General features: G+C 39.8%; 1 protein-coding gene across 1 annotated transcript in view; it reads left to right on the top strand.

Annotated features, from left to right (window-relative positions):
- Positions 1 to 27,477, top strand: part of DYNC2H1 (dynein cytoplasmic 2 heavy chain 1) — a 194,561-nt gene that overhangs the window by 54,852 nt on the left and 112,232 nt on the right. Inside the window, 20 exon segments of the mRNA XM_007666838.4 lie at positions 1,430 to 1,581; positions 2,798 to 2,942; positions 5,564 to 5,666; positions 7,080 to 7,247; positions 7,692 to 7,822; positions 9,350 to 9,598; positions 11,271 to 11,379; positions 11,769 to 11,882; positions 12,829 to 12,971; positions 14,301 to 14,367; positions 15,458 to 15,612; positions 16,415 to 16,552; positions 17,092 to 17,205; positions 17,964 to 18,124; positions 18,453 to 18,576; positions 20,895 to 21,016; positions 21,724 to 21,810; positions 25,280 to 25,406; positions 26,183 to 26,324; positions 27,241 to 27,350. Of these exon segments, the coding sequence (XP_007665028.2) occupies positions 1,430 to 1,581; positions 2,798 to 2,942; positions 5,564 to 5,666; positions 7,080 to 7,247; positions 7,692 to 7,822; positions 9,350 to 9,598; positions 11,271 to 11,379; positions 11,769 to 11,882; positions 12,829 to 12,971; positions 14,301 to 14,367; positions 15,458 to 15,612; positions 16,415 to 16,552; positions 17,092 to 17,205; positions 17,964 to 18,124; positions 18,453 to 18,576; positions 20,895 to 21,016; positions 21,724 to 21,810; positions 25,280 to 25,406; positions 26,183 to 26,324; positions 27,241 to 27,350 (2,661 nt within the window).

Raw genomic sequence — 27,477 nt, 5'->3', positions numbered from 1 at the left:
AAGATTCTGGGTCCAGGGAATTCAGATTTCCCTGGCAGGGAATTAGGAATTTTACATTCTGACCTATGCCTTCCTCTTGGTTCCTCATCAGGGACCTCTTTGAGTGAGAGCGGATTTGCCTGGCTATTGGAGCCATCCCTCTAGAAGCTGTAGCCAGTTGGTCACGTTACAGAGCCCCATACATCTCTTAGATTTCCCTTGCTCTCGAGCTGTTCTGTTATCTCACCTAGAAAGTGTGTGGGAAACGGTTGAAACGGTCTGTTCCAATCTCACCCAAAGGTTTTAATCTATAAGCCATTGTTAGAGTAAAACAAAAAGAAAAACTATTTCTATTCCTGTCCCAGCAGATTTCTATATTACTCTGAAATGCAGGTTTAGCTCTCCAAGGGCTGGATGTGGTTTTGGTCATGAGTTCTGCCAGAATGTGGGTTTCGCTACATATTTTGGCAGAATTAGGAACATTCTTTTGACAATGCGAGCCTGTCTTGATATCGTAGAATCCAGAATCAGAGAAACATTTGGGAATACGTTTGAGGAACCTGACATGGAAAGTACAACAATGTGAGTTTTCCTTAGCGTGGGATTTTGCAAGAAGGCAACCCCTGACTTATAGGGGATTGAGGTTTACCCCTGGATGATAAATTTGATCAGAACAAAGACACATGGGTCACAGGAGATTAGTTGATCCATGGTTTATGTCACAGGAGGAAATTCAGGTTAGGTGACAGTCAAAAGGGAGCCTTCTACTATGCTTATATTAAACATAATAAATATCAGGGTAATGTCAAAATCTATTCTTTTGTCTTTTAAGGACTTTTAGTTGATCATTATGCAGTTGCCATAATATATTCAGGATGGTGTTCCCTAAATTAAAGGAAAACTTACAGTACTCTGCTGCTGCATACATGCACTCAACTTTTTTAAAAGAAACTGAACACCCTTTATCTAGAGAGACACACTTGTGAAAAACAGTTCCTTAATTCTATCACTGCATGGTAGCCCAAATGCACAGTAAAAACTTGGTGTCTTATACATTGCAGAGATAAGTTTGTGGTTACCAATAGTTTGGTGCTAGGCTGTCGCTATCTAAAGTTCAGTGTTAAGACTAGTTTCGGTGTGAAGTTAATGAGCTAATCATACAGTAATGACAAAAAGTACAATGTAATGGGAATTCTGGGGATAGTGAATGAAAATATAGCAAACTGAAGAGAAGGTAACTTGATGATCGGCCATTGCAGACCATGGTTACTTAAGACCATACTGTGGCACTTAAAATGGTGTACAGAAGATTAAGCAATGGTACTCAGAGCAGAGATTGGTGAGGGAAACCTCTAAATATGATTAGAGGAAGTAACTCTGGATGAGTTGCTTCTCAGTTCCAAAGTATATTATGTTTTTTTCTTTGCTACTTTGCTGTGTTTTGATAAAGGTGCTAACATATCAAGGATTTTACGATGAAAATCTAGAATGGGTTGGTTTGGAAAATATCCAAGTTGTGGCTTCTATGACAGCTGGAGGAACCCTGGGAAGGCATAAACTCACCACTAGATTTACTTCTGTTGTTCGTCTCTGTGCAGTTGAGTAAGTATCTGTTTTTCCTATATTTGTGTGTATAGAGGTGTGAGGGACAAGCAATCACTGGAATTTATTTAGCATGTACTGTCGGCACTTGGGAAAGTACAGTGGAGTGAGTGAATAGATAGGCTCCTTGAGGGCAAGAATTCTACGTCTAGTGAGGGAGGATGCCTGTCTCTGAGGAGAGATTTTCCTCACTTTGATTCTCTTTGTTCAAATAAGAAGTCAAGCCATAGATGTAAAGTGCAATAAACCACATATATCAAATAACCAATTTTGCCCTCTTTTCATTTTCTCTCTTAAATAAACAATTTGTATCCAGAGCTCTAGGGTTGGAGAGAACAATTCTTGCATTCAGAAAACTGCCTATAATTTAGTGCTGCTTCTGCTAGCCTGCTCACATTACTTTTTTCCAGCACTAGAAATGTCAGAGGCCTAGTTCTGCAATATAGATTCTTGGAAAGTAAATGTATTTACGGCCATAACAAAATGAGTTGGCCCTTTAAAATTATGAAACTTTATATTTTGTAGTTCAGCTTGAATGTGCTAGTTTAGTAATATTAGAGATGTCTCCAGCTTTGACCAAAAGGCTGTGTTAAAACCTCAATCTCCTGCCACAGAGCGCCGTTGACAGAAATTCAGAAACCAGGCCGACTTGGGCCACTTCCAGTTCATCCTAACCCGCTGTAACTGCACTCTTTTCGGCTCAGCAATGCTACTTCTTCTCCCTCATCGACTCCCATGTCCATCACCTCCATCAATTATTCCAGACCTGTAACTCCCTCCTGAAAACTCCCAGTGCTCCCAGCTCCCTATCCCTCACCCATCATCCCCGAAGATCTTCCCAACTACTTTGCTGACCAAACCGAAACCATCGGCCTGAGCTACCCAAGCCCTTACTCTCACCTCCTCAGCTCCCTTTCAACCTTCCCCACTCCTTAAGTGTATATTTTACATAACTTCTTACTAGTACTAATTCATATTCGTATCTCTTTTTGCTTCTTCTTTGTCTCTGTAATTTTAGCATCTCTCTCCCCCACTAGCTCCCTGAGGGTCTACTAATTCTATCGTACTCTCCCAGGTCCTTTGCGCTGTGGTCTGCACGCAGTATGTGTGCAATAAGTGCTATTCAGTGATTGTCGGAATAGATGTCCGTAATAAAAATTGCCCCCAAATATCACACTGGGTAACGATTTCACCTGCTTATATGTGTCGTCTTCAGTTATCCAGAAAGAGAGCAGTTACAAACTATATACGGAGCGTATCTTGAACCTGTGCTTCACAAAAATCTCAAAGATCACTCTCTCTGGGGTTCCATTTCTAAGATTCATCAGTTAGCAGGATCTATGGTGCAAGTGTACGAACAGGTAGGAATTTTTGAATTCCTTTTTCCGTTGTTGTTTCGATAGTATTAGTGTGTAAAAATACCTCTGAATCTCTGGTTTTACACATTAACATTGGTGGCATATTGGTCAAAATATAAGTGTTCTCCAAGTATCCACAAATAAATACTCCATTTTGGTCTCCTAATTATAATGGAATGATCGCAAAACAGCAAAAGCTTTTGAGTTTGCTACAGCTGCCTGGTTTTATGTTTATTTTAAAGCGATTCCGGTGACGCTAACGAGCAGAGCTTATTCCCCTGTACCCCTGCCCAATCAGAATGAAGAGTGAACGGGAGATGTTCTGAATCATGGCTTGACATTTTTGTATGAGATTTTTCCCCAAAATTGAACCTTGAAACATATAAATTAATCCCGTACGTGGGCTTCCAAAATAACACAAATCCCTATAACTCCCCCAGATACTCTTTTCTAGAGAACTGTGGCTCCAGGCAGCAGGATTCCCCATTCTTCATAGGCTTGGGCAGCAAATTTAATTTTGGTCAAAACTCTGGATATATTGCTTGGCCTCAGGCTTCCTATTTTGCCCTTAACAGAATTCTATTTCTTTATCTTATGTTCTTTTTGAAGGTTGACTCAAAGAGTTCCCAAATAGAATAATCCTCTATAGATTTATTTCTTTGATAACATGTTTTTACTTCATGGTTTGAATAGAAAACGTGTTAGGGAGTTAAAGGAATGTTGTTCTCACTAGACTGTAAGCTCTCTGAGAGTGGGGATCCTGTCTACCAAGCCTTCTGAAGTCTCCTAAGTGCTTAGAACAGTGCTTTGCACACACGAAGCATCCAGGGGTTGACTGAGTCAAACAATACACTTCGTCTTGACTAGAACAGCAGGCGGTGTTGGGGAAAGAAATAGTTACATGCCTGCATGAAGCACTGATCAAGCTGGTCTTACTGTAAAGTGAGCTTTCTTATACTGTGGGCTTTTACAGAAATTGAAGACTGAGTAATTATGCAATTTGGACTTTTCCCAAGGTCAAACTAAATATCCTGGCCTCTTTGGCACGTCCCTTTCTCATTTCATTTGCAATTTTTAAGTGTGCAGTTCTGAAACCCTATCCTAAAGGTTTCCTAAACCCCAAGGCTCCACAAATTGTCTACGTGGAGTTGTGTGTGCTCTCTAGCACTGTGTAGTAATGCTTTACATCCGATGATGTAATACTGAAGTTTACACTGATTAATTTTGGAGCGAACTACAGTTTTGTGCTTTTTTCTTTTGCAAATTCCTTTTTAGTGGTGAAATGGGGAAACGGATTCAGAAAGTGACTTGACCAAAGTCACACATGACATCACTATGACAGAAATGGAAATAGATCTCTGATCTCAGTCTAAGGCTACATACAACTGATTACACTCTGCACTGAGTCCTTTTATACTAGACCATATTTAATCAGTGTGTGACCAGGGATTTGAATATGTGAAACCCAAAAGCTATTTCAAATTAAAAATAAACTCTATTTTATTATTTTGGGGGAATGAGTATATTGTTCCTCAGTGGAAAATATAATAACTTGTTTGTGAAAAATAATATCTACAGTGCTCCTTGTGCATTTCCAGAAAGAAGAACAATTTATTCACAAGTTGGGGGGGGGGAACAACTTAAGGACAGAACACAACAAATGAGAAATAGAATTTTGCTACTTTGGTCCTCTGTGTTTTCATATTTATTCAACAGACCTGAGGTTTGAACAAATAGTTCAAAGAATAACAATTAAGGTTATCTGTTAAGCACTTACTATGGGGCAGGCACTGACCTAAGCAGCAGAGTGGCTACAAGCAAATCGAATTGGGCGCAGTCCTTGTCCCGCACGGAGCTCACAGTCTGCATCACCATTTTACAGATGAGGTAACTGAGGCACAGTGAAGTGAGGTGACTTGCCCAAGTCCACACAACAGACAAGTGGCGGAGCTGGGAATGCCATCTTGGGATTGATCCCAATCTTAATTCCAAGGGACATTTATATTATGAACTCCAGAGTGAAGGTGGATGAGATAGTGGTGTGAATGTACAACTCCACACTGGATGGAGAAGCAGCGTGGCTTAGTATAAAAAGCACAGACCTGGAGTCAGAGGACCTGGGTTCTAATCCCAGCTCTGCCACTTGCCTCCTCCGTGACCTTGGGCGAGTCACTTCTCTCTGCCGGAGTTTCCTCGTCTATAAAACTGGAGATTAACCATCTGTTCTCCCTTCCACTTAAACTATGAGCCCCATGTACAACAGGGAATGTACCCCAGGGCTTAGTACAGAGTTTTGGCATCTAGTAAGTGTAGTATATGCCACAATTATTAATCATTCTTGTTATTAGAGGAAGGAGAGATGCAATGAGAAATCACTCGAAGCAGTGACAAAATGATAGTGATATACACTACTCCTGGATGGGAGGCGAAGCATGATAGAGTTACCATCTTTGTACAGAGCCGGGAGGGTCAGTGGCCTCGCTGGCCACAGATACAGGAACAAGTTTGATAACGTGGCGTGAGTGATGCTAACCTGTGACCAGATGTACTGTGGGTGTTAGCGGTAATTAGCGAGGCTCACGCTTACTTTGACGCACATTCAGAGCGACAATTTCCTTTTTCAGGTTCGAGCAAAATTTACAGTCGACGATTATAGTCACTACCTCTTTACTCCTTGCATTCTTACTCAGTGGGTTCTTGGCTTATTCAGATACGATTTAACAGGAGGTAAGTTGCCCTTTCAATAGTTCGAATAATATGTAATATTTTTAAGGCTACCTAAATCTCTGTGATACACTGACTTTCTAAGTAGGTCAATGAAATAAGAAACCTCTTTTTACATTGTTATTTTCCTTACGTGCAATCTTTTTGGCATTAAGCAGTTCAAGCATAAAGTGTTTTTCCCAAGTTGTAAGGTTTATGTAAGATATACAGTCTCTGTCTCTCCATGGTCTCCAGAGAAGCAGCGTGGCTTAATGGCAAGAGCACGGGTTTGGGATTCAGAGGACGTGGGTTCTAATCCCAGCTCTGTCACTCGCCTGCTGTGTGACCTTGGGCAAATCACTTCTCTGTGCAGCAGTTACCTCATCTCTAAAATGGGGATTAAGATCTGTGAGCCCCACGGGGGACAACCTGATTACCTTGTATCTATCCCGACGTTTAGAACAGTGCTTGGCACATAGTAAGCACTTAACAAATACCATCATTATTTTTAGACTGAAAGTCCACTATGGGCAGGGAATATGTCTACAAAGTCTGTACTCTCACAAGCATTTAGCGCAGGTGCTGTTACACTCAGTAAATAACATTGGTTGATTGATATGTCCTGGTAAATTTCTGTAGAAAAACTTGGTTCTCAAGTGGTGTATTTTCTGAAATGGATTTTTTAATCTGCTCTTTTTATTTTTGGATATATAAGGAAAGCCAGGGAGTAAAAAAGTTACCCAAATTCATTAACTCATTTTTATAGTAATCAATCAATCCTATTAACTCAGTGCTTACTATGAAAAGTAAACCTGATCTGAAAAATGTGGATTAAGACTGTGGGACAACCTGATTACCTTGCTTAGCACATAGTAAGTGCTTAACAAATATCATAATTATTATTACTGTGTGCAGAGCATTGTACTAAGCGCTTGGGAGAGCATAATACAACAGAATTAGCAGACATATTCCCTGACCACAGCGAGTCTAAAGGCTAGAGTAAGGCACCCTCCCTTCTACAGATGTATTTGGGTAGTGAAAGACATGAAGTATTCACCCAAGCAGAGCTTCACTGATCCGAAAGGTTCTTCAGGAGCCCATCTGGTCTAGGATTATTTTGTTAGGTACCTTGGGGCTTGTTACATAGTAAACTTTTGATAAATGCCATAATTATTGTCATATACTGTGCTTATGACATCCCAAAATGTTGTCCTACATGGGTAATGGGCTAATTTAATATTGCATGTCACATTGCAACTTACTAGTGTAAAATTTTAATAAATCATTTGTTCTTTATTGCATCTCTCTGATGCGGCCATGTTGGGTATGTAGTCCTTTTTTCTTCTTTTTTACTTTCATTTTATGTTGCAATAGAATAATTGGAAGCCATTTCTGTTTTATCCTGGAATATTAAAACGTGTGTGTTACCCGTCTTAGGGTCAACAAAACAATCCTTAGATTACGTGTTGGAGATCGTAGCCTACGAAGCTCGGCGTCTGTTCCGGGACAAAATTGTGGGAGTAAAGGAACTCCGTGTATTTGATAATATTTTGACCTCAGTCTTTAAGGGCGACTGGAGTTCGGATATATTGGAAAATATGGCAGGTAAGATGAATTAAAAGTATATGGACATATGTGAACAGTAGCTAAATTTTAGCACGTGTCTCTAGAGAGTTTGAGCAGTTTTTAGGTGATCATATGTTCAATACCGTGCTTTATGCGACCTTTTGATCTTAACTTATGTACGTATCTGTAATTTATCTTGATGTCTGTGTCCCTCTTTAAGACTGTAAGCACCTTGTGGGCAGGAAACGTGTCTGCCAACTCTGTATTCTCCCAAGTGCTCGGCACAAAGTAGGTGCTCAATAAAAGGATTAACAAAAACTTTTGCACATTTCATGCTCATAACCTTTGAATAATCCCAGAGATTTTTCTAAATTCAGAAAAAACAGTGTGTTGAAAATTCCTGCCCTTGGAGATTGAAAGGATAATATTTAGTAATAGTAATATTTACTAATTAATTCCTTTTTTTGTTCTGTATTACCATAGATAGTTTCTATGTAACGTGGGGAGCTCAGCATAAGACCAGAACAGCAGTAGCACCTGGGCAGCCCTTACCCCATCACGGAAAACCACTTGGAAAACTGAACTCAGCAGATCTAAAGGAAGTTATTAAAAAGGTATGTCAAGGATAGGGAATTTGATCTAGAATTTCATCACCTCCGTCGTTATCGTCTTCAGCTGTCTTCATCCATGTACCGACTGCCCTCTGACTGAACAGGGATTTGGGAGATTATATAAGAGAGACATTTTCGGTGCTTTGCAAGTCTTTACAAGGATGCCCTTTAGTTGTCCTTCTCCCTAGCCCAGACAGTCAATAGTATTTATTGAACGCTTAGTGTGAGCAGAATACTATACTAAGTTAATTCATGCATTCAATCATATTTATTGAGCACTTACTGTGTGCAGAGCACTGTACTAAGCACTTGGGAAGTACAGTTCGGCAACAGACACAATCCCTACCCTTGGGAGAGTACAATATGACAATATAATACATTGTGACCACCCCTTATTCCTTAAATTTCCTTGCTTGATTATTATTAATCATATTTATTGAGCGCTTACTGTGCGCAAAGCACTGTACTAAGTGCTTGATCATCTCATCACCACCTCCAATCTCTACTCTGAATGTCACTCTCATCCCAGTCCAGGTCATCTCTCTCCCTTCACTTTCATGTGGGTTCTGAAATCACATCTCCGCAACGGAGCCCTTTTCTGAATAAGAGTAAATTTTCCCTGACCCCAATTTGCGTAAACTTGCAAATACCATATAAGAGTTAAAGAGAAGGATTCTACCTCTCCCAGCCACAGTGAGGTGGACTTTCAAAATTTTCAATAAGCCAACCTGCTAAATTACCTCTGTTTTTTTCCAGGTACCTTCAAAAGTTTTGACTGGAGCTCAGGTTGATGTTCAGAATCCAGCTAATGGGGAGAGATGAGAGAAGAGGATTATGGAGTTAGGGTTGAAGTCATTTTTGGGGCTCTTGTACTTTCCAAGCGCTTAGTACAGTGCTCTGCACACAGTAAGGGCTCAGTAAATACGATTGAATGAATTTACAGAGCCATTGATGGGCTAGGTAATTCTGAGGATTTCACATGTTTTAAGGAGGATTGTGGATGGAGTTCAGACCTGCCCGTCCTCTTCAAATCCCTTTCAGAGGCTCTGTAGAAGCATCCAAGCTCTTGGGTATGTTCCAGGTCCGGCGTAGAATACTTCCGAGGGTATCCGTGAGCCTCATCTAAACTCCCAAAGTCTTCCAAAGTTTCCCATGTTGGAGATTTTGGGAATGTCCACGGCTTAGACTCACTGTAGACTCTGGGTAACCATTTGCTCTTCGGCTTCTGACAGTTGGCATTTTACCTAAATCAATTCTAGCTCCAAAAGGGAGGAATTTCACACTTCCCTTCAAAATGCACTTTGGAAAGCAATATTCAGACTTCATTCGATTTGGGAAATTTAGCATCCAGTTTATGGTAGGAAAAGGATCAAAATTACTGTTGTACAAGCTTTCAGAATGAAAACACAATTTAATGGGACCTCAACATTGCGGTTTGTACTTTCAACAATAGTGTATGTAGGCAGGGATTTGGATTTTAAATAATCTTGATGATGGAATAACCCAAAAATCCTTCTTATTTTTTTCTAGGGCATTATTCATTATGGACGGGATAATCAGGATTTAGATATTTTACTTTTCCAAGAAGTCTTAGAGTATATGTCCAGGGTCGATCGAGTGCTGAGTTTTCCCGGAGGGTCCCTCCTGTTAGCAGGACGAAGTGGTGTGGGGCGTCGGATTATCACTTCTTTAGTCAGTCACATGCACGGAGCCGTTCTGCTTTCCCCCAAGATCTCTAGAGGATATGAATTGAAGCAATTCAAAAATGATCTTAAACACGTAAGTTACTCGAAGCGCTTCGCTGTTTTCACTTTATGCGATTAAAACTAGAATATGTACAGAATCTCGGTCTTTGCCTTCTCCAGTAACATTTGAAAGCTTGCGGCAGAACATCTAATTGTTGTTTTGAGATGTTCTTGAAATGAGTTCCATAAAGAACTCGCCCTCCCAGAGGCAAAGTTAGGATCCTTCCATTCATTCATTCATTCAATCATATTTATTGAGTGCTTGCTGTGTGTAGAGCACTGTTCTAAGCATGTGGGAGCGTACACTATAACAGCATGATCTTCTTTTGATACCGGAAGGCATAGGATGTACATGTGATTGCAAGATGTGCAGAAATTGCCTTAAGCCTATGGCGATTTTGTTTGTTGTGACAGGATTCTTGGGTTAAGGCTGGGACATATGGCAGCACTTACTTAGAGTAAGCAAGTGCCATAATGGACCCACCTTAAGTTATGGTGACTCGTCGTCTGAGTAGTGTTCAGTGAAAGCATAAAGGCATGCCATATTTGATGAGCAATTTGAATTACATCTACGTCTGCCCTAGCTTTTCCATATTGCTTGGGAATCTACAGTTTTGATCACATCAACATTATTTGTCATTCAATTCCTCTCAAATCAAGTCTTTTTCTAAGTGTCGTGGCTGACACAGCAATCATGTTGCCTGGAGAAGCAGCATGGCCTAGTGGATAGAGCGCAGGCCTGGGAGTCAGAAGGACCTGGGTTCTAATCCTGATCCCGCCACTTGTCTACTGTGTGACCTTGTGCAAGTCACTTAAAATCTCTATGCCTTAGTCACCTCATTTTGAAAATGGGAATTAAGACTGTGAGGCCCATGTGGGACAGGGACTGTGTCCACCCTGATTAGCTTGTAACCATCCCTGTGCTTAGAACGGTGCTTGACCCATGGTAAGTGCTTAACAAATGCCATCATTATTATTAAGGCCAGTTTGACCCAAAATGTGGAAGGGCTGTGGTTCACCATTGCCCAAAACAGTTCCAATTTCAGCATCTACACTTCTCTCTTTTTTTACTTTATTTTCCATTTGTGAAATGGAAGCTGCTTTCTCTGGGCCTCAGTTCCCTCATCAGTAAAATGGGGATTAAGATTGAGAGCCTTATGTGGGTCAGGGACTGTGTCCAACCCAACTGTCTTGTATCTACCCCAGTACTTAGAACAGTGCCTGGGACATAGTAAGTTCTCAACTAATATCATTATTATTATTATTATTATTATTGAGCTCTTACTTTGTGCAGAGCATTGTTCTAAGCAGATGGGAGAGTACAATGCAACGTAGTTGGTAGACATGTTCCCTGTCCCGAAGTAGGTTCCGTGTTGAGCAAAAATTAAGTTATTCATTATGTTAAGTATGGACTTTTCCTAACATTATAGTTCGGCAGATCTATTTGTAGACACTAAAGTCTGTCATTTAAAAAAAAAATTCTCCCTAGTTTTAAGAATCAAGCATAGCTAAACCTCAATTTTAGCAGTCATTTTTTAAGTAGAATGAGGTCTTACGTGTCAGACATTTAATGGTCAATTTTATAATTCTAAAATTTCAGATTTGGAAACCTCGGGAAGTTAAAAAAATGCTTATTAAAAATGCTTATACAATTGGCAGGGAAACTTTATCACCCTGAAATCTAAAATGGTTACCCTACTTGGCAGGTGCTGCATCTTGCTGGTATCGAAGCACAACAGGTGGTCTTGCTTCTCGAGGACTATCAGTTTGTTCACCCCGCCTTTTTGGAGATGGTCAACAGCCTTTTGGCATCGGGTAAGCAGGTGTGGCCTAGGAAATAGACCACGGGCCTGGGGAACTGAGCTTCTCGTTGGCGTTGTATGAGCATAGCCTTCTCGGTTACCACTGCTCATGTCCTGTCCGGACATACTTCCTCACTGGGAGCTCATATGCCATGGCATCCAAGATGGCAGTGCTACCACCCTGGACTCTCCTGTGACGCTCAGATACATCGCTCCAAGAATCTCTCATTTACAGAAGGGGTGGTGTGGAAGTAGACGTTTAAACATTTCAGTGTCTTTTCCAATATGCTCGTCTTGTTCAGTTATTTCTCTTTCAAGCAAATGTTTGCAGTCTCGTTGAGAAAGACTTGATCAAAGTAAACTCTTCTGGATAGAATTTTGAAACACCCGTTCTATTTTCAGGTGAAGTTCCTGGGCTATACACTCTAGAAGAATTGGAACCGTTGCTCTCTCCTCTAAAAGATCAAGCTTCACAGGATGGCTTTACTGGACCAGTCCTGAATTACTTCACATATAGTAAGTGATGTGGATTTGGAATTTAAGCCCTGTAGCTTATATATAGCGTAAACTATATGTAGCTATTAAAGGGATTAACTTCTCTGTGATATTTTCAAATGTTTTGCATTTAGGGACCATTTGACAATTGGTAGTTCTTGCTGTTTGGGGTAGCTTTTAATAAGAAATTACTTAAGCTCAGATATTTTCCAAACCTATCATGTTAGGATCTTTAACCCAACAGAGAAGCTCATAAAATTCAAGCTTCTTTCATTAGGTTTCAAAATTCTCTATTTTTCCCCCCTTCTCCTCCTTTTGGATCCCGCTCCCTTAGCCAAGCATGTAAAGTTCCTTTTCTCTCATTTATTTTCTTGCCTTCTCCCACCTTTTCTCTGTCCCTTTTTCTGCGGGTCTCTGGCTAAAACCATCTCAAACCTCCACATCATCAAAGCTACCGGCCTCAGCTCCTTCACAATTCACCTGAAATCCTGCCAAGGAAAATAGCTCTGATGGAAAAACAGAGTTTACCCATCTTCTGCTAATTAATTGGACTGTCTCCTAAATCACTCCGATTTAGTGGAATATACAAGTGGACCAACTTTTCTAAACAGAGCATTTCTGACATTCCTCCCAAAGTAAAACAAGATGAGGATCTCGTCCTGCTAAAATGTAAATTCTGAAAGGCGTGGTGTTGGTCTTTTAGATTGTTCACTTTTACTGTACAATACCTGGTTTATTGTAAATATTGAATTAAATGGTCAACATAAGCATTTCCCAGTATTCTTGCTTATAAGTGCAAGCAATGAATTGCATGCTTTTTAAATTTTCTCTTTATTTGGAAAGGTTTTTTTTTTTCCCCCTCTACTTTATAAAAAAAAAAAAAGCTCATAGGAATAAAGTTCTTTAGGTGTAATGCTGGAGACTCTGAAATAGTTGTCATTTGCATTTTGAAAAATAAATACTTCAGGGATCCAACAGAACTTGCACATCGTCTTGATTATGGATTCTGCCAATATAAATTTCACAATCAACTGCGAAAGTAATCCAGCCTTCCATAAGAAATGCCAGGTCCTGTGGATGGAAAGTTGGTCCGACAGCAGTATGAAAAAAGTAAGTTTGGCATATTGTACTAGCTTAGGTTGGTGGTGAAGGGTTTGGGGAGAGGGAGTATGGTAGGAGGAGATGAGTCCAAATGGATATTGACTAAGAGGCGCCACTTGCTAGGTGGCTATCAGGCTATATTGCACGCCTTCTCGGTGTACTGGAACTCAGGGTCTGAGCCTTCTGGCACCGTAATTAATCTGGGGTGTTTCCTTCAATCCATTTTACTTTACAAAAAAAAAAAAAAAAAAAAACAACAACAAAAAACCAAACACCTGTCTTTTGGAGCTTCCAAATAAAGTAGCAGCAATCGATTTTAGGGCATCCATATCACCCCTAATATTTTGATTCCTCTAATAGCCCACAGTGCTTTAAGTGCTAAGTACAGTGGTCTGCACACAACACAGTAAGCGCTCAGTAAATACCATTGATTGAAGTCTTTATTGGCTATTAATGACTGTTCTAAAACCACACGCACAGCATTAGTCATTCAGTTGTATTTATTGAGCCCTTTCTGTATGCAGAGCACTGTGCTAAACACTTGGGAGAGTACAGTATAACAGAGTTGGTAGACCCATTCTCTGCCCACAGGGAGCTCACAGTCTAGAGGGGGAGGAGTCATTAATATAAATAAATTATCGATAGGTACATAAGTGCTTTTGGGCTGAAGGAGGAGTGAATTCAACAAACGATAATTTTCTCCTCCCACCTTTTTTTGGACAATCATACTTCCTTAACAATTGGGCAGTTAAGAGATGATTAGGCTCATAGACGTGTTTATTGGAAGAAATTAAGCATTTTTGTGATGTATGCCTTATCACTGGTTTGATGTGCTGTAAAACATTTCCCCTTTCCTCTGTTTTCTATGGCTTGCATATGCCAGCAGATTAATCTTTTTTGCCACTGTCAGGGACCAAGTACTCAATTGGGTGATTACTGAGTTGGCACTTATAATAATGTTGGTATTTGTTAAGCGCTTACTATGTGCAGAGCACTGTTCTAAGAGCCATATACAACCAAATGATTTGCCACCGCTTTGAGTTTTTAGAACAGTCTAACTTGACTTTAGATTTAGTCTCCATTCTTTCATTATAGCTAGTTATTAGTCGCGTCTTGTCAAGGTCTTTTGTAGAGAATCATTTTTGAAATTGAATGGTCGATTCACTTTCTTTTCTTTCATCCCGGAAAAACTCATAAAGAAAGCTTAAGTTTTCAAAGATGTGGTTTAGCAATAGCTGAGACCATTATAAAGTGTTATAATTATAACCTTATATTATAAGGCTAGACTTTGTTTTATCTCTTGCCTGTATTTTTACATGTATTTTTGACATATTTTAGATACCCGAAATGCTGTTCAATGAGAGAACTGATAGAAGAAACAGAGAAAAAACCAAAAAATCCCATGGTAAGTATTTTACAAAATTGATATTGTTCTTGGGCTCCGCAGAATTTGCTTCACAGAATGTAATTAAACATTACACATGCCCTTTTTTATACATTTGTTATTTTACAGTTTTATCTGTTGAACAATTAAAATAACCAATGCTGCCATTCAAAGTATGTTATCATACCCAGATTTTTAAAACAAAGTAATACATAAGGGACATTAGAAACCCGATGATGAACGCTTGATTAAATTGGAGAAATTCATCCACCGGTTTCCAACATTGGAATGCCATCTAAAATCCTGCAAAATTTATCAATAACTATTTGAGATTCAGTCTTTGGCTATCCTCTTACCAGCCCATTCGGGATTAGCATACTTTTCTATGATGAGTGGAATCTTCTAACAATTTAAAGGAGTCATAATGTCTTTTCCCCCCTCTGACCCTTCATATGGACAAAAACCATTAAGCAGTCACTCAGTAAAATAGGGTAGGTGCCAAATTGTTGACAGAAGCAAAAGCTTAAATGCAGACCTTGGGTGATCCGGATTGCCTGTCTAGACTGCTCAAACGTCTCTAAAAATCACTTAGCCCTCTCCTTTGCTGGAGATATGTAGACATGGTGAATTCTCCACTTTGTGTCTCTGGGGCACTAGAGTTTTATATGCCACCAAGGAATAGATGCCCAAGTTGTATGTATCAAGGTGGTCTTTTCTCTGTTTCCAAAGAACCAGAAGACACCATTAAGCACTTCACTCCCCACTCCTCTTTCCTGCCTAATGACAGAGCGTGACCAGAGCTTATGAGCTTGAGTTTAGGAAGGAGAGTCCTTAGTTTGTCCTTAGACTGCAAACCCCATGTGAGACAGGGAACTGTGTCTGACCTAATTATCTTGTACCTACCCCAGTGCTTAGTGTAGTGCTTGGCACACAGGAAGTACTTAGCAATTATTATTATCGTGAATATTATTAGTAGTAGTAATATCCAAGGCTTGGAGAGGAGGAGGAGGAGAATTCAATTCAGCGTAAATTAGGGTAGAGTTAGCCTCCGATCTAGCTCTAAAGGAAGCATCAAAATATTAAATTGGACTTGTTTTCCGTCTTTCTCTAGGTGATCCTGATTTTTTAAAATCCTTTTTGTCCATCCATGAGACTTGTAAAGCATATGGGGCCACCCCAAGTCGATACATGACCTTCTTACGTGTGTACGGCGCCATTAATAGCAGCAAGAAAACAGAACTATTAAAAAGGCAAAGCCATTTGCAGGTACATTCTTATTTATTTAAAACCCGTATAGCTGTTTAACAATACGATGTTAGGATGGGTTGTTTGTTTTAAGGAAAGAGTGGTGGAAATTAAAATCAATTCTGTTCTTTTCAGAAACTTGCCAATACTCTGTGCAGTCATGGCCTAGGGTAACATACCTAGCAACTCTGTTGTATTGAACTCTCCCAAGTGCTTAGTTCAGGGCTCTGCTCACAGTAAGTGCTCGATAAATATCATTGATTGATAGGGAGAAGCAGTATGGCTGTGTCCTCCACTTACCTGCTTTGTGACCTTGGGCAAGTCAATCAATCGATCGTATTTGTTGAGCGCTTGGGAGAGTACAGTATAACAGAATTGTTAGTCATAGCCCCTGCACACAATGAGTTTAGGGTCTTAACTTCTCTACACTTCACTTTCTACATCTGTAAAATAAGGATTTAATACCTGTTCTCTCTCCCCATTAGGCTGTGAGCCCCATGTTGGGCAGGGACTCTTCTAAACTAATTGGAGTGTACTCATCCCAGCATTTAGCAGAGTGCTTGCCACATAGTAAGCATTTAAATATCAGAATTATTAATTAGTTTGTACTATAATCATCATTATTGTGTACTTAGTAAAATGTCTTCTCCTTTTGATCTTGACTACGTCTGCTGTGAAAACTTTGATTCGTGGAGCCAAACAATTTTAATTTTAAGTTCATTATGGGCAGGGATTGTGTCTGCTAGTGTGTCTCCCAAGTGTTTAGAGTGCTCTGTGCATAGTTGAGTGCTCAATAAATACTGTTGATTTTTTGTTTTGGAAGGCTGGAGTGTCTAAACTAAATGAAGCTAAAGCTCTGGTGGATGAGCTGAATAGGAAAGCTGGAGAGCAAAGCATATTACTGAAAACCAAACAAGAGGAAGCAGATGCCGCCCTCCAGGAGATCACAGTGTCGATGCAGGTAAATGCATAGATTGAGTTCAGAAAATGTCATGAAGGAGACTTTGCCTGCCTCGGTAGGAGAATCAAGAAGAAAAGCCAACACAGCCAGTCATCTCGGGAGTGACCCTGAGATGTGGGCCAATTTACACATGGACACATGACCACTGTTTATTTTACCTGAGCAGTGAGGCCCAGTGGAAATATTGTGTCCAAGGGCTTAGTACAGTGCTCTGTACAAAGTGCTCAATAAATACAAACGAATGAAGGAATGAAAAACTTGTTTGTAATTTTTAGTAAGTAAGCACATAGCACTTAACAAATGCCATTAAAAAATTCATTTTAGCATTCAATCGATTAGGTCAATCACTTTTCCCAAGTTCTATAGTATATTTTACACAGCATCCAGTCTAAAACGTACTTGACATCTTTTCATACTTTCATATCGATGTAAATTCAGGGTGCCGGGTTAAAGAGAGCAATGGTTTCAATCTGGGAATAACATATTTACAGGTATTGAATGGAAAAAGAATTAGTGATCTCTTGGGGTTATTTTTATAGGATGCCAGCGAGCAAAAAACAGAACTGGAAAGGCTTAAACACAAGATAGCAGAAGAAGTAGTGAAGATTGAAGAAAGAAAAAGTAAAATTGACGATGAGTTGAAAGAGGTTCAGGTGAGAGCAAAGAACAAACAAAACTGCTTTTCAAAGTCCCCATCCTTCTCTCAGCTGTTTTGGGTTTTAGAGAGTTTTTGTTGGTGGTCGAAATGGGATAGTTGATGTTCTCAGTTTCCCTTGATCTTGGATTTTTCGTTTGTCCTGATGCAAAGAGTGTTTTCCCTCATACCAGCAAGCAAAGCGATAAATGACAAGGTGGGATTTCTCTGACTTGCTTTCTATTGGTTTTCTTTCCAGATTAAAAACTGGTTCATGAAGTTAAGCATGGAAAATCTTTCAGAGCCTGAGCCCATGTTTAGCGCTAGACCCGATTTCACTGTGAAAAGTGTGTTTTTGGTACAGTGCACACTCATAAGTTTGGAAAATAAAATTACATATTCATCACTAGGCAAGCATTTCCGAATAGGACAGTTGAACTCAAATCGGATTGTATTCTCCAGGTGGTTGTAACTAGGGTCCAAAAATGTTGTTTTCGATATTCATTCAATCATTTTTTTTGAACGCTTACTGTGTGCAGAGCACTGTACTAAGCACTTGGGAAGTATTCTTATTTGGCTCAGTCATATCCAATTTTGTAGTACTAATAGGTCCTCTTAAATGTTTGAACAGTGTTGCAAATGCTCAGGGGACTTGGTAGTTGATGCAGTTTTTTTGCCTAGTAATCAGTCCAAATGCAAGAAAACTGGTGACATAGAAAAGGAATTAAGAATATGTAACCAAATTACGAAGTCTCTCTGTCTTGAATTTCTTTGCAGCCTTTGGTTAATGAAGCAAAATTAGCAGTTGGAAATATCAAACCTGAATCTTTATCAGAAATTCGCTCATTACGTATGCCTCCCGACATAATTAGAGATATTCTGGAGGGTGTCTTAAGGCTGATGGGGATCTTTGATACCTCCTGGGTCAGCATGAAAAGGTAAAGTTTCAGTATTTGGGGAGGAATATTGTCAGTCTCTTTTCATGGGAAAGGTGTTGGATAAATCATTTTAATCAAATTGTCTCTCTAGAGGAGAGGAAGGAGAGCTGATGTTAATAACAACAATAATAATAGTATTTAAACAGTAATTGGCCTGCTCCGCAAGAAACCTGAAAGGCCAGGAATCGGGCCTAGTATTAAATTATTATTTTAAAGTAGTTCATGCAAACTTTCTGTTAAATTGATGATATAGTCTCAACTGGCAGTTTCTATTTCAATTGAAAGTCTCGATCAGGCTTTTCTGTTTAATGTATGATTCCGTTTGTAGTTTCCTTGCCAAAAGAGGTGTGAGAGAAGATATTGCTACCTTTGACGCTCGGAATATTCCAAGGGAAATAAGAGAGAGTGTTGAAGAACTTCTTTTTAAAAATAAAGCATCTTTTGATTCGAAGGTAATTTTTTCATTGACACATTCTATATGACATAAAATGAATAGCTCAGTTAAAAAAATGAATTGTGAGCAATTGACTTGGGTGAATACTCCATCTCTTGCTTATTTTTATTTTGGATATTATGATTTTAAAAGATTGCCGTCCTTACAATGTTAATCAATCCATCATATTTATTGAGTGCTTATTGTGTGCAGAGCATTGTACTAACTACTTGTAAGAGCATAATACAGAGGATAATAGCCTAAATGCTGTAATTAAACCTGACTGAACTCCAAAGAAATGAAAAGCCAAACCTAAATTCTCTGTTCCGAACTTACTGGTAGTTGGGAAGGTGTTGTATGCATCTAATGAATGCCCTCATTTCTGTATGTATTCTGGGCATACCATGGCTTTTTCTTCATTAGTTACAGTTTCCAAAATATTTATCTTATTATCTTCTGTGGCCTGAAAACCCAATTAGTCCCTAATTAAATGCTTTGTGCAGTTTTTTGGGTCCAAATTACCCCATCAATTTATTTAATACTGTGACTTAATTTCCCCAATAGAAAAAAAAAATCTTTCATTGTTACCTAGGATTTCATTCACCCTGGAAGAAAAGGAGATGTCTATAAGTGGAATGTAGTTTGCCTAAGGTCTGGGCATTCTGAATTAGAAATCATTCTCATGGCCCAGTGAAAAGAGCGTGGGGGTCAGAGGACCTGGATTATAATCCTGACTCCACCACTTGCCTGCTGTGTGACCTCAGGCAGGTCATTTAACTCCTCTGTGCCTGTTGCCTCATGTATAAAATGGGGATTGAGACTGCGAGCCCCTTGTGGGACATGGACCAGGTCCAACTTGTGTTTCTGTCCAGGGTGTAGTACTTACCTGGTACATAGTAAGTGCTTAAAAAATACTATAAAAAATTATAGTTGTATCCTTCTGTAGCTGGGAAAGTGTACACTTCATTTCTACCTCTTCATTCAATCGTATTTATTGAACACTTACTGTGTGCAAAGCCCTGTACTAAGCGCTTGGAAGGGTACAGTATAACAACAAATGGACACATTCCTGCCCACAATGAGCTCATAGTCTAAAAGGGGAGACAGACATTAATATAAATAAATGATAGATATATACAGATAAATGCACGTGCTGTGTGGTTGGAAGGAAAAATGAATGAAGGAGCAAGTAAGAGCAGCTCAGGAGGGTGTGGGAGAAGAGGAGAGTAGGGCTAAGTCAGGGAAAGATTCTTGGAGGAGATATGATTCCAATAAGGTTTTGAAGTGGAGGAGAGCAATTATCTGTCTCGGGGAAGAGCCCAAGCAATGTCAATTAACCGCAAGTTTAATATTCCTTGGAACAAATTTCAGCAACGAGGCTGAGAGCCATCCAAGCCACAGAACAAACTTTTGACCCCTTTTCTCCTCTCCTGCCTGTCACAACAGTGAGCCATCCAGAGCTGACAATGAGGTGCAGTTACTCTCCCAATCTCCTTTGTCTCCCTCTTTCAACTGAAGGTTGGCAACTTCAGCCTGTCACGTGGTATAATTGTATTACCACCGTCAGGGCTGGTTAGCAAGATTCTTGGAATAGGCCAATCAGGAGAATTTCTAGCCTTGAGCAAAGATCGGCATTCCCAGAGGCGGAGGAGTCGGCAATGGCAAGCTGACAAGGAACGGCTTGTACGAGCAGACCAAATATAACGATGTGTCGGTTTGTCTCTTCAAATTCACGTGCCCGGTTAAGATTTCCCTATAAGTATTGTCATCTTCAAATAGGAAGAGCGGGTGTGCCTCTACACACCCTGAAATATCAGCGAGGTGAAAGCTTGATCTCTTTATTACATCATGGTAGGTTAATTCACTTGAAAAAATTAGGCCCGTTGAATGGGAAAGGGGAAGAAATCTTGGTGTAAAAGTGCTTACGTCTGCTATACCTATGGGGAAAATGCTATCTTAACTGGGAGAATAGCTCTAGCACTTTATACATTCTTTGTAAACGTGCTGAATATTGCTATATGACTGAGACTAATCCACCTAATGAAGTAATTACTTATACCGATAGAAATCTCTGTGCTGACAGTAATTTCAGATGCAGAGGAGATGATTTATTAGTAAACAAAAAGTAGGGTTCACGGTTGTTTAATCTAAACCAGCACATTTAATTTCAGTTCATCTCAGCTTTAGGAAGAGAGAGAGGATTCGTAAGTAGAGGCTCAAATTCCAAAATAGATGCTTAAGTAAAATCTTTGCTTTCATGTATCCACTGTGGTATTAGGTAAAAGATATTGATAATTTGGGATCAATTATTTTTTCTTTCTTTTTTCATTCTTTTAGAACGCTAAACGTGCCAGTACCGCAGCTGCTCCATTAGCTGTTTGGGTCAAAGCTAATGTCCAGTATTCCCATGTCTTAGAGCGAATTCAACCCCTCGAAGCCGAACAAGCAGGATTAGAAGCGTAGGTGCAGATATTTCATTCGGCAACTCTCCCAACTCACTTTCCTTTTGATAATGTATTAAATAGGAGTCAGAATTGTAGTTTCAGCCCATTTTTGTTTATCAGAAGAGATCTGTGTCCTAAGAGTGGGAACCTTGTAAATAAATTACAATGCAAGGGAGCACATTTCTACTGGAATTATTAGAAGACATGATATTTGTGTTCTATTGCTCAGTCAGAGGGCGCACAATTCAACCTCCAGGAACTTGAAGTTGAGTATGGAAAATAAGAAAATGACTTATGTATGTAGAGATGACAGTTTTCAATGAAGCCAGTAGCCCACGTGGGATACTGGCTACAAAACACTAGTATAATAATTAAAAAGAATGCATTAAGGGGTAGATAAATTGTTCAGGAATTGGCCAATAGTCAGTAGTACTTTTAGTACTGTGCGATCCCAAAGTCGGTATGAAAGTATGATTACATGTGGAGCTGTAGCTCAAAATGGTCGAAGGATTTAGTCACAGTAGTGGAATCATTAAGGATTTTGGGGTGGGGTGAGAGGGGCTGGATTCTTAATTGATTCTTTTAAAAAAAAAAAAAAAAAGATTGTTTTCTTGTGTAGGTATTCCATTTCCTAAACACTGTTAGTTGAAATTTAGGTAGTTTGTACTTTCTCGGTGATATGGCCAGAATTCAAAGCTTGGTAAGATATTGCTGCATTTTAGGAATTTGAAGAAGACTGAGGCCAGAAAAAAGAAACTTGAAGACATGCTTAACTCTGTTGGACAGAAAGTATCAGAACTAAAAGATAAGTAAGTTCATTTTCAAATCTATTTACTTTTGAGGTTTTAAATGAGGCATCCTGTTTTGATCTCAACGTTTGAAAGAGTTCAAATGCAATATAGTCATTTCAGCATAAAACAGTTACTTGAGTCAAATATCTCTTCAAAGGCTGCCTAAGTCTTTTCTTCCCTTTAGAAAGGTTAAGGTACATTATTAAAACTTTTACTTGTAATGGGATAAAGAAAAACCATTGGCATGCAAGAAAGCTGTCAAAATTCATTATTTTCTCATAAAGAGGAAACCTCCAACTATTCCATTGAAGTAACTGTAAAATATTTCAATATGATATGACTGGTTGGGAGCTTTGTATCTATGTGGGCAAATTTGACTGTAAAGATCAGTCACATGACTGACAGTGCTGTCCTCTGATTTTACTTGTTTTAGAATACTTCTCTTTTCTGTCTTTGGTGTTTTGTTTTTTTTATAGTACTGTTAAGCGCTTACTGTGTTCCAGGCCAAGTACTAAGCTGTGGGGTACATACAGACTAAACAGGTTGGACACAGTCCTTATCCCACATAGGACTCACAACATTAATCCCCATATTACAGATGAGGTAATTGAGGCAGAGAGAAATGACTAGCCTAAGGTCACACAGCCAGCAAGTGGCAGAGCCAGGGTGAGAACCCATGTCCATCTGACTCCCACAGGCTCTATCCACTAGGCCATGCCACTCCTCTTTTGCACAATGAATCATTCATTGAGCACTTACTATGTGCAGGGACGCGCCACATATCCAGGTTACTGGTCACTTTAAAGCGTCTAATTGGGAGTCCGTCTGTCCATTCATCTTACCTGTGCCGTGTAGTAAAGTTTCAAAGCTGCTAGAAGGGAATAGTCCAGTAGAGGAGGTGGCTTTCCGTACTGAATGAAGGGATGAAAAGGGAGGCAGGATCTTAGCCGGAAACAAGCGCGATAGGCTTGGGAGTGGCTGGAAGGCTTTGAAGGACTCAAGGCCAGAAAGCCATGCATTTTGATCCTGCTTATTATTATTAGTCTGGTATTTGTTAAGCACTTACTGTGTGCCTAGCACTGTGCTAAGTACTGGGGTCCTAAGGCCCAGGGGCATACCCGGGATTAGAACCCAGGTCCTCTGACTCCCAGACCAGTGTCCTTTCCATTAGGATCCACTCATCTCTGTTCGATTCCATTGGTGACGCAGAAAAACTAAACGCCCTTTGGTTCTGATTTGGCCTGCGATGTTGTTGATGTTATTCATTCCCGTGACTCTGTTTCCCCCCTCTAGACTGTAAGCTTGTCACTGTAAGCTGCTGATTCTGTTGGAGTGTACTCTCCCAAGTGCTTTGCACAGTGCTCTGCGTGTAGTAAATGCTCCATAAATGCCCTCGATTGACAGACGAGGAGTTTTAAGGTCTAGATTTTTCAAACGTATTTAGCGGTTTCCAAAGCCTCGGTTGCCAGGTTGTGTTAAATGCTCTTGTCGAAAGCACTGACGTGTTGCCATCCGTGTTATTCCCTACACTTCTGTAAATGGCGTTCAGCAGAAATTATATTTACAGTCCACCTCTGTAGCCTAAAGCTCTGTCGCTAGAGAGGGAACAGATGGTTAGTGACGTTTTTTGGTAGTTGCTCAGGAGCAGGTACTAAGTGCGGGAAAAAATTACGAGGATCTTGATCTGACAGCTCCTGGAACCACAGGAGCTACAAACGTTAAAACAGTAGTCGGGGGAGAACAGGGCAAATTCAATATGAAGCCATAATAATTCAGTAAAACAGTTGATCAACCGGAACCACAAAAAGAAGAGCAGTGAGTGAGAATAGGCTTTATGTGCCTGATGTCAGACCATCCTAAAATGGTCAGAAAATAATAATAATGATGGCATTTGTTAAAGCGCTTACTCGGTGTCAAGCACTGTTCTAAGAATTAAGGTGGATACAAGTTTTTGAGATTGCTTCTCTTCAGCAGTCGTTCTTCCAATCTACTTCTGACTGCATAATTATTTTTCATCATTACTTATTGCACTGGGTTTTGCACCCTTTATTCACCCCTCCCTCAGTCCCCATAGCATTTATGTTTGTGTCTTTTATTTATATTAATGTAGGAATTCTAGGAATTGTTGGCTTCTTGGCTACTGCTCTCCATAGTTTATTTTAATATCTATCTCGCCCCCCGCCTGATTGCAAGCCCCTTGAGGGGTGGGGTGATGACTACCAAATCTATCGTGTTCTCCCAAGTACTTAGTACACTACTCTGGGCTCAATAAATGGCATTAATTGACTAATTATGTACTCAGTACTATTTAAATGTCCAAGCCGGCTACATCATTAGCGAATTGAAAATTAATAGCTGTCAAACGGAAGCTAGAACAGCTGAAACTGCCTCCAATTCTCTGCTTTCAATTTCATCTGGCTTTTTAGTTTGGGCCACTCGGTATGAAAAAAAGGAAGGATTGGGAATGTGATGATTATGCATCTTGACATGATGGATTTCTTTCAGCCTCTGCTCTGAGGTTTTTTGTTGTTGTTGTTTTCTTGGATTGATGATAGAGAGCAGTAAGCGATCAATGAACTGCTCCCAATTTGGTAGACAGAGTTACTAGGCAGATTCTGACATGTGGGGGCCGAGAAAATGTGGAAATTTCATTAATGCGGTTGCTTGCGAGCAGCAAGGACACTATCTGATAATTTATTCAGATGCAAGTGGAATATAAATTTGAGATGACAGATGTTCATAAAAGAGACAACGTACCCGGCTTTCCTAGAAATAGTCATATTTACTGGAGTTGCATTTATTCGAGCCAAATTTCCATTCATGCTCAAGGTCCTTGAATTATCCATTCAACCATGAAGAGCAATTAAAAAGTGGGCAAAGAAAAAGAAATTAATATGCAGCACATCAAAATAAATCAATCGTATTAAATCACCAGAGCTTAATTTCTGCATTCCCTGTCTTAAAAACAACAACAATAAAATTCAACTGTCCTGAGAGCTCCAGTGACCCCTACAACTTTATGGGGAGTAATAGTGGTAATAATTCTGACATTAAAAATTTACAGTCTGCTAAGTTTTATTATAAGGTTGTGAGGGCAGAATGATGGGCTTATTTTATGCCCATTTTACAGAAAAGGAACTGTGGTCCAGAATTTTTGACTTGTCCATGATTTTGTAGAATTGCAATTAGTATTTGGGCTCCTGACTCACAGTCCTGGGATCTTTCCAGTTGATCCAAAAGTTTTTCTCACCTTGAAGGAGGAAGCTCTTTTTTTTTTTTTTTTTTTTAAAGCAGATTCTTAAAAAGGAATGGATTTTTGTGTATCTTTGATGCCTTTTTGAAATGCCCTGCGTGTAATCTGTTCCTGATTTCAAATATTTTTTGTTAAAGTGCCAAACAATTTCAGTTTGCTGACATCATTCTTTTTCTCCATAATCCAATGATGACTTTCCTGGCCTTTTAAATTAAAAATATAATTATCCTGCAGATTCCAGAGTAGAACTACAGAAGCAGCAAAACTTGAAGCAGAAGTCAGCAAAGCCCAAGAAACGATAAAAGCAGCTGAGATCTTGATTAATCAACTTGACAGGGAACACAAAAGATGGAATGCACAGGTTTGTCACGAAAGACTTCAAAAAGGAAACTTTGCTTTTACAGACGTGATGAATGCTGTCCAGTTCATTTGCTTCAAAACGTGACACCAGAACAGCCACACAAGTCGTTATTGTTCTCTGAAAAATCACCAAATTTAATGATGGGCAGTAGCCAAAAATGTTGTCCGCTGAATGTTTTTCCTCAGCATCTGGATCGTGTATGCTGCGCAACACCCTGTACAGCATGGATGTGGGGGAATAAATCCAACTCCTTTTGTTCAGTCCTCCTTTTCCTTTCTCTACTCCCATTCTGCACGCAGTGCCAGGATAACCGCATATTCGCTTTCAGTTTAGCATCTCCCCAAACCCAGCGATCATTTCGATAGAATCCACATTTGACGATCTTAACTACTGAGCATCTACAAGGTTTTAAGTCTATATGAAAGTTGTTTTTTTAAAAAATCTTAAATGTATTTCGTGATATTTGGTTTAATAAGTGCCCAGATAAAATCAGTTCTTTAAATCCTATTAGTCCTGGGATTGGGTTAAGAACAAGGACATGATTGTGATTGTTTTCGATAGATTTGTGTGATCTTTTGGGTAAGATGGGGACCTGATTCACCAGAACGTGCCTTTCCATGAATCATCGCCAACAGTTAATGACTGAAAACAAAAATCATGCTTCACTGTAAAACTAATCTGTGTTGGAGGAAGAAATTGTTTTAGTGGACTTTAATTTTTTTGGTTAGCCTTATGAATATGTACATCCATTTTTTGTTTTGTTTTTTTTCCCCCAGGTTTTAGAGATAACAGAAGAACTAGCTACCCTTCCTAAAAGAGCTCAATTGGCTGCTGCTTTTATTACATATCTTTCCGCTGCCCCCGAGAGCCAGAGGAAAGCCAGTTTGGATGAGTGGACAAAATCAGCTGGCCTTGAAAGTAGGTATTCCATTATAGGCTTAAAAAAATAAGTGGACCTTGGTTGTCGTTTTTCTGAAGTTTTTTTGGCTCATGGATGTAGATAGCATCTACAAAAATACATTGACAGGGAAGCTCTAGGGACACAAGGATTCCACACTATAACAGTCACGAAAATCTACCGTGACTATTCAGGATATGGCCAGTGACTATATTCCCTGATGGGTGTAGGCTAATTAGGCAACTGATGGTCTTATCCAGGCTTGGAGGTATTCTTGGCCTGCCCTAGAGAACCCCCAGGGTGGCTCTGAGTTTGGAGGAAAGATTGAAATTCATCCAAACCATCTTGGGAGGGCCTTTGTCAGACCTGGTCAATCAGAGAGGAGGTTTGGAGATCCCTTGAAGATCAGACTGCTTACTAGCCAAGCACTGGCTATTTGTCTTTGAACGGCAGAACTTGTCCTTCCCAGGAATACCTCCGAACCTCTTTGCCACCAAAAAGTCCCCCAGCTTAGGATAAGTCCGGGAAGCAGTGGTCCCTAAGAGATCAGTGTGGAAGGAACGAGGGCCTGGGAGTCGAAGATGAGAGGTCGTGGGTTCTAATCCCGGCTCCGCCACTTGTCAGCTGTGTGACCTTGAACAAGTCATTTAACTTCTCCTTGCCTCAGTTACCTCATCTGGAAAATGTGGATGAAGACCGTGAGCTCCAGGCTTGTGCTTCATCCATTAGGCCATAACACTTCTGGTGTAGGGCTTTTCTTTTGCTATACAGCAAGATTGTAGCAAATTTTCAAAGGAATTTTCCTGAGGTTTTGAATTGTTTAACCATCAACCATCAACGATAATTGACATTTTATTTCTATGCATTCAAATTTAAGTCCAGGCAAAACAGTCCTAGTGAGGTTGAACATAATGAGTTAATCATTGCATTTTGCAGAATTTGATTTAAGGCGGTTTCTTTGCACGGAGAGTGAGCAGTTAATTTGGAAAAGTGAAGGCCTGCCATCTGATGACCTTTCCATAGAAAATGCTCTGGTGATATTACAGGTAACACATCGCCTCTTTAGTTCATTTTTGTTCCTTCAAGGTGTTTTCTGTGAATCCTTCAATGTGTAGTATTTCTCTCTGAATTTGGTGACTGCTCTGGAAAACAGATTTGAGTTTTAGCCATAGT

Source organism: Ornithorhynchus anatinus, chromosome 20, assembly GCF_004115215.2.
Source record: "Ornithorhynchus anatinus isolate Pmale09 chromosome 20, mOrnAna1.pri.v4, whole genome shotgun sequence".
In the NCBI taxonomy this organism is placed as follows: Eukaryota; Metazoa; Chordata; class Mammalia; order Monotremata; family Ornithorhynchidae; genus Ornithorhynchus; species Ornithorhynchus anatinus.
The sequence above is the reverse complement of the archived record's forward strand: the minus strand, read 5'-3'. Positions and strand labels throughout refer to the sequence as shown.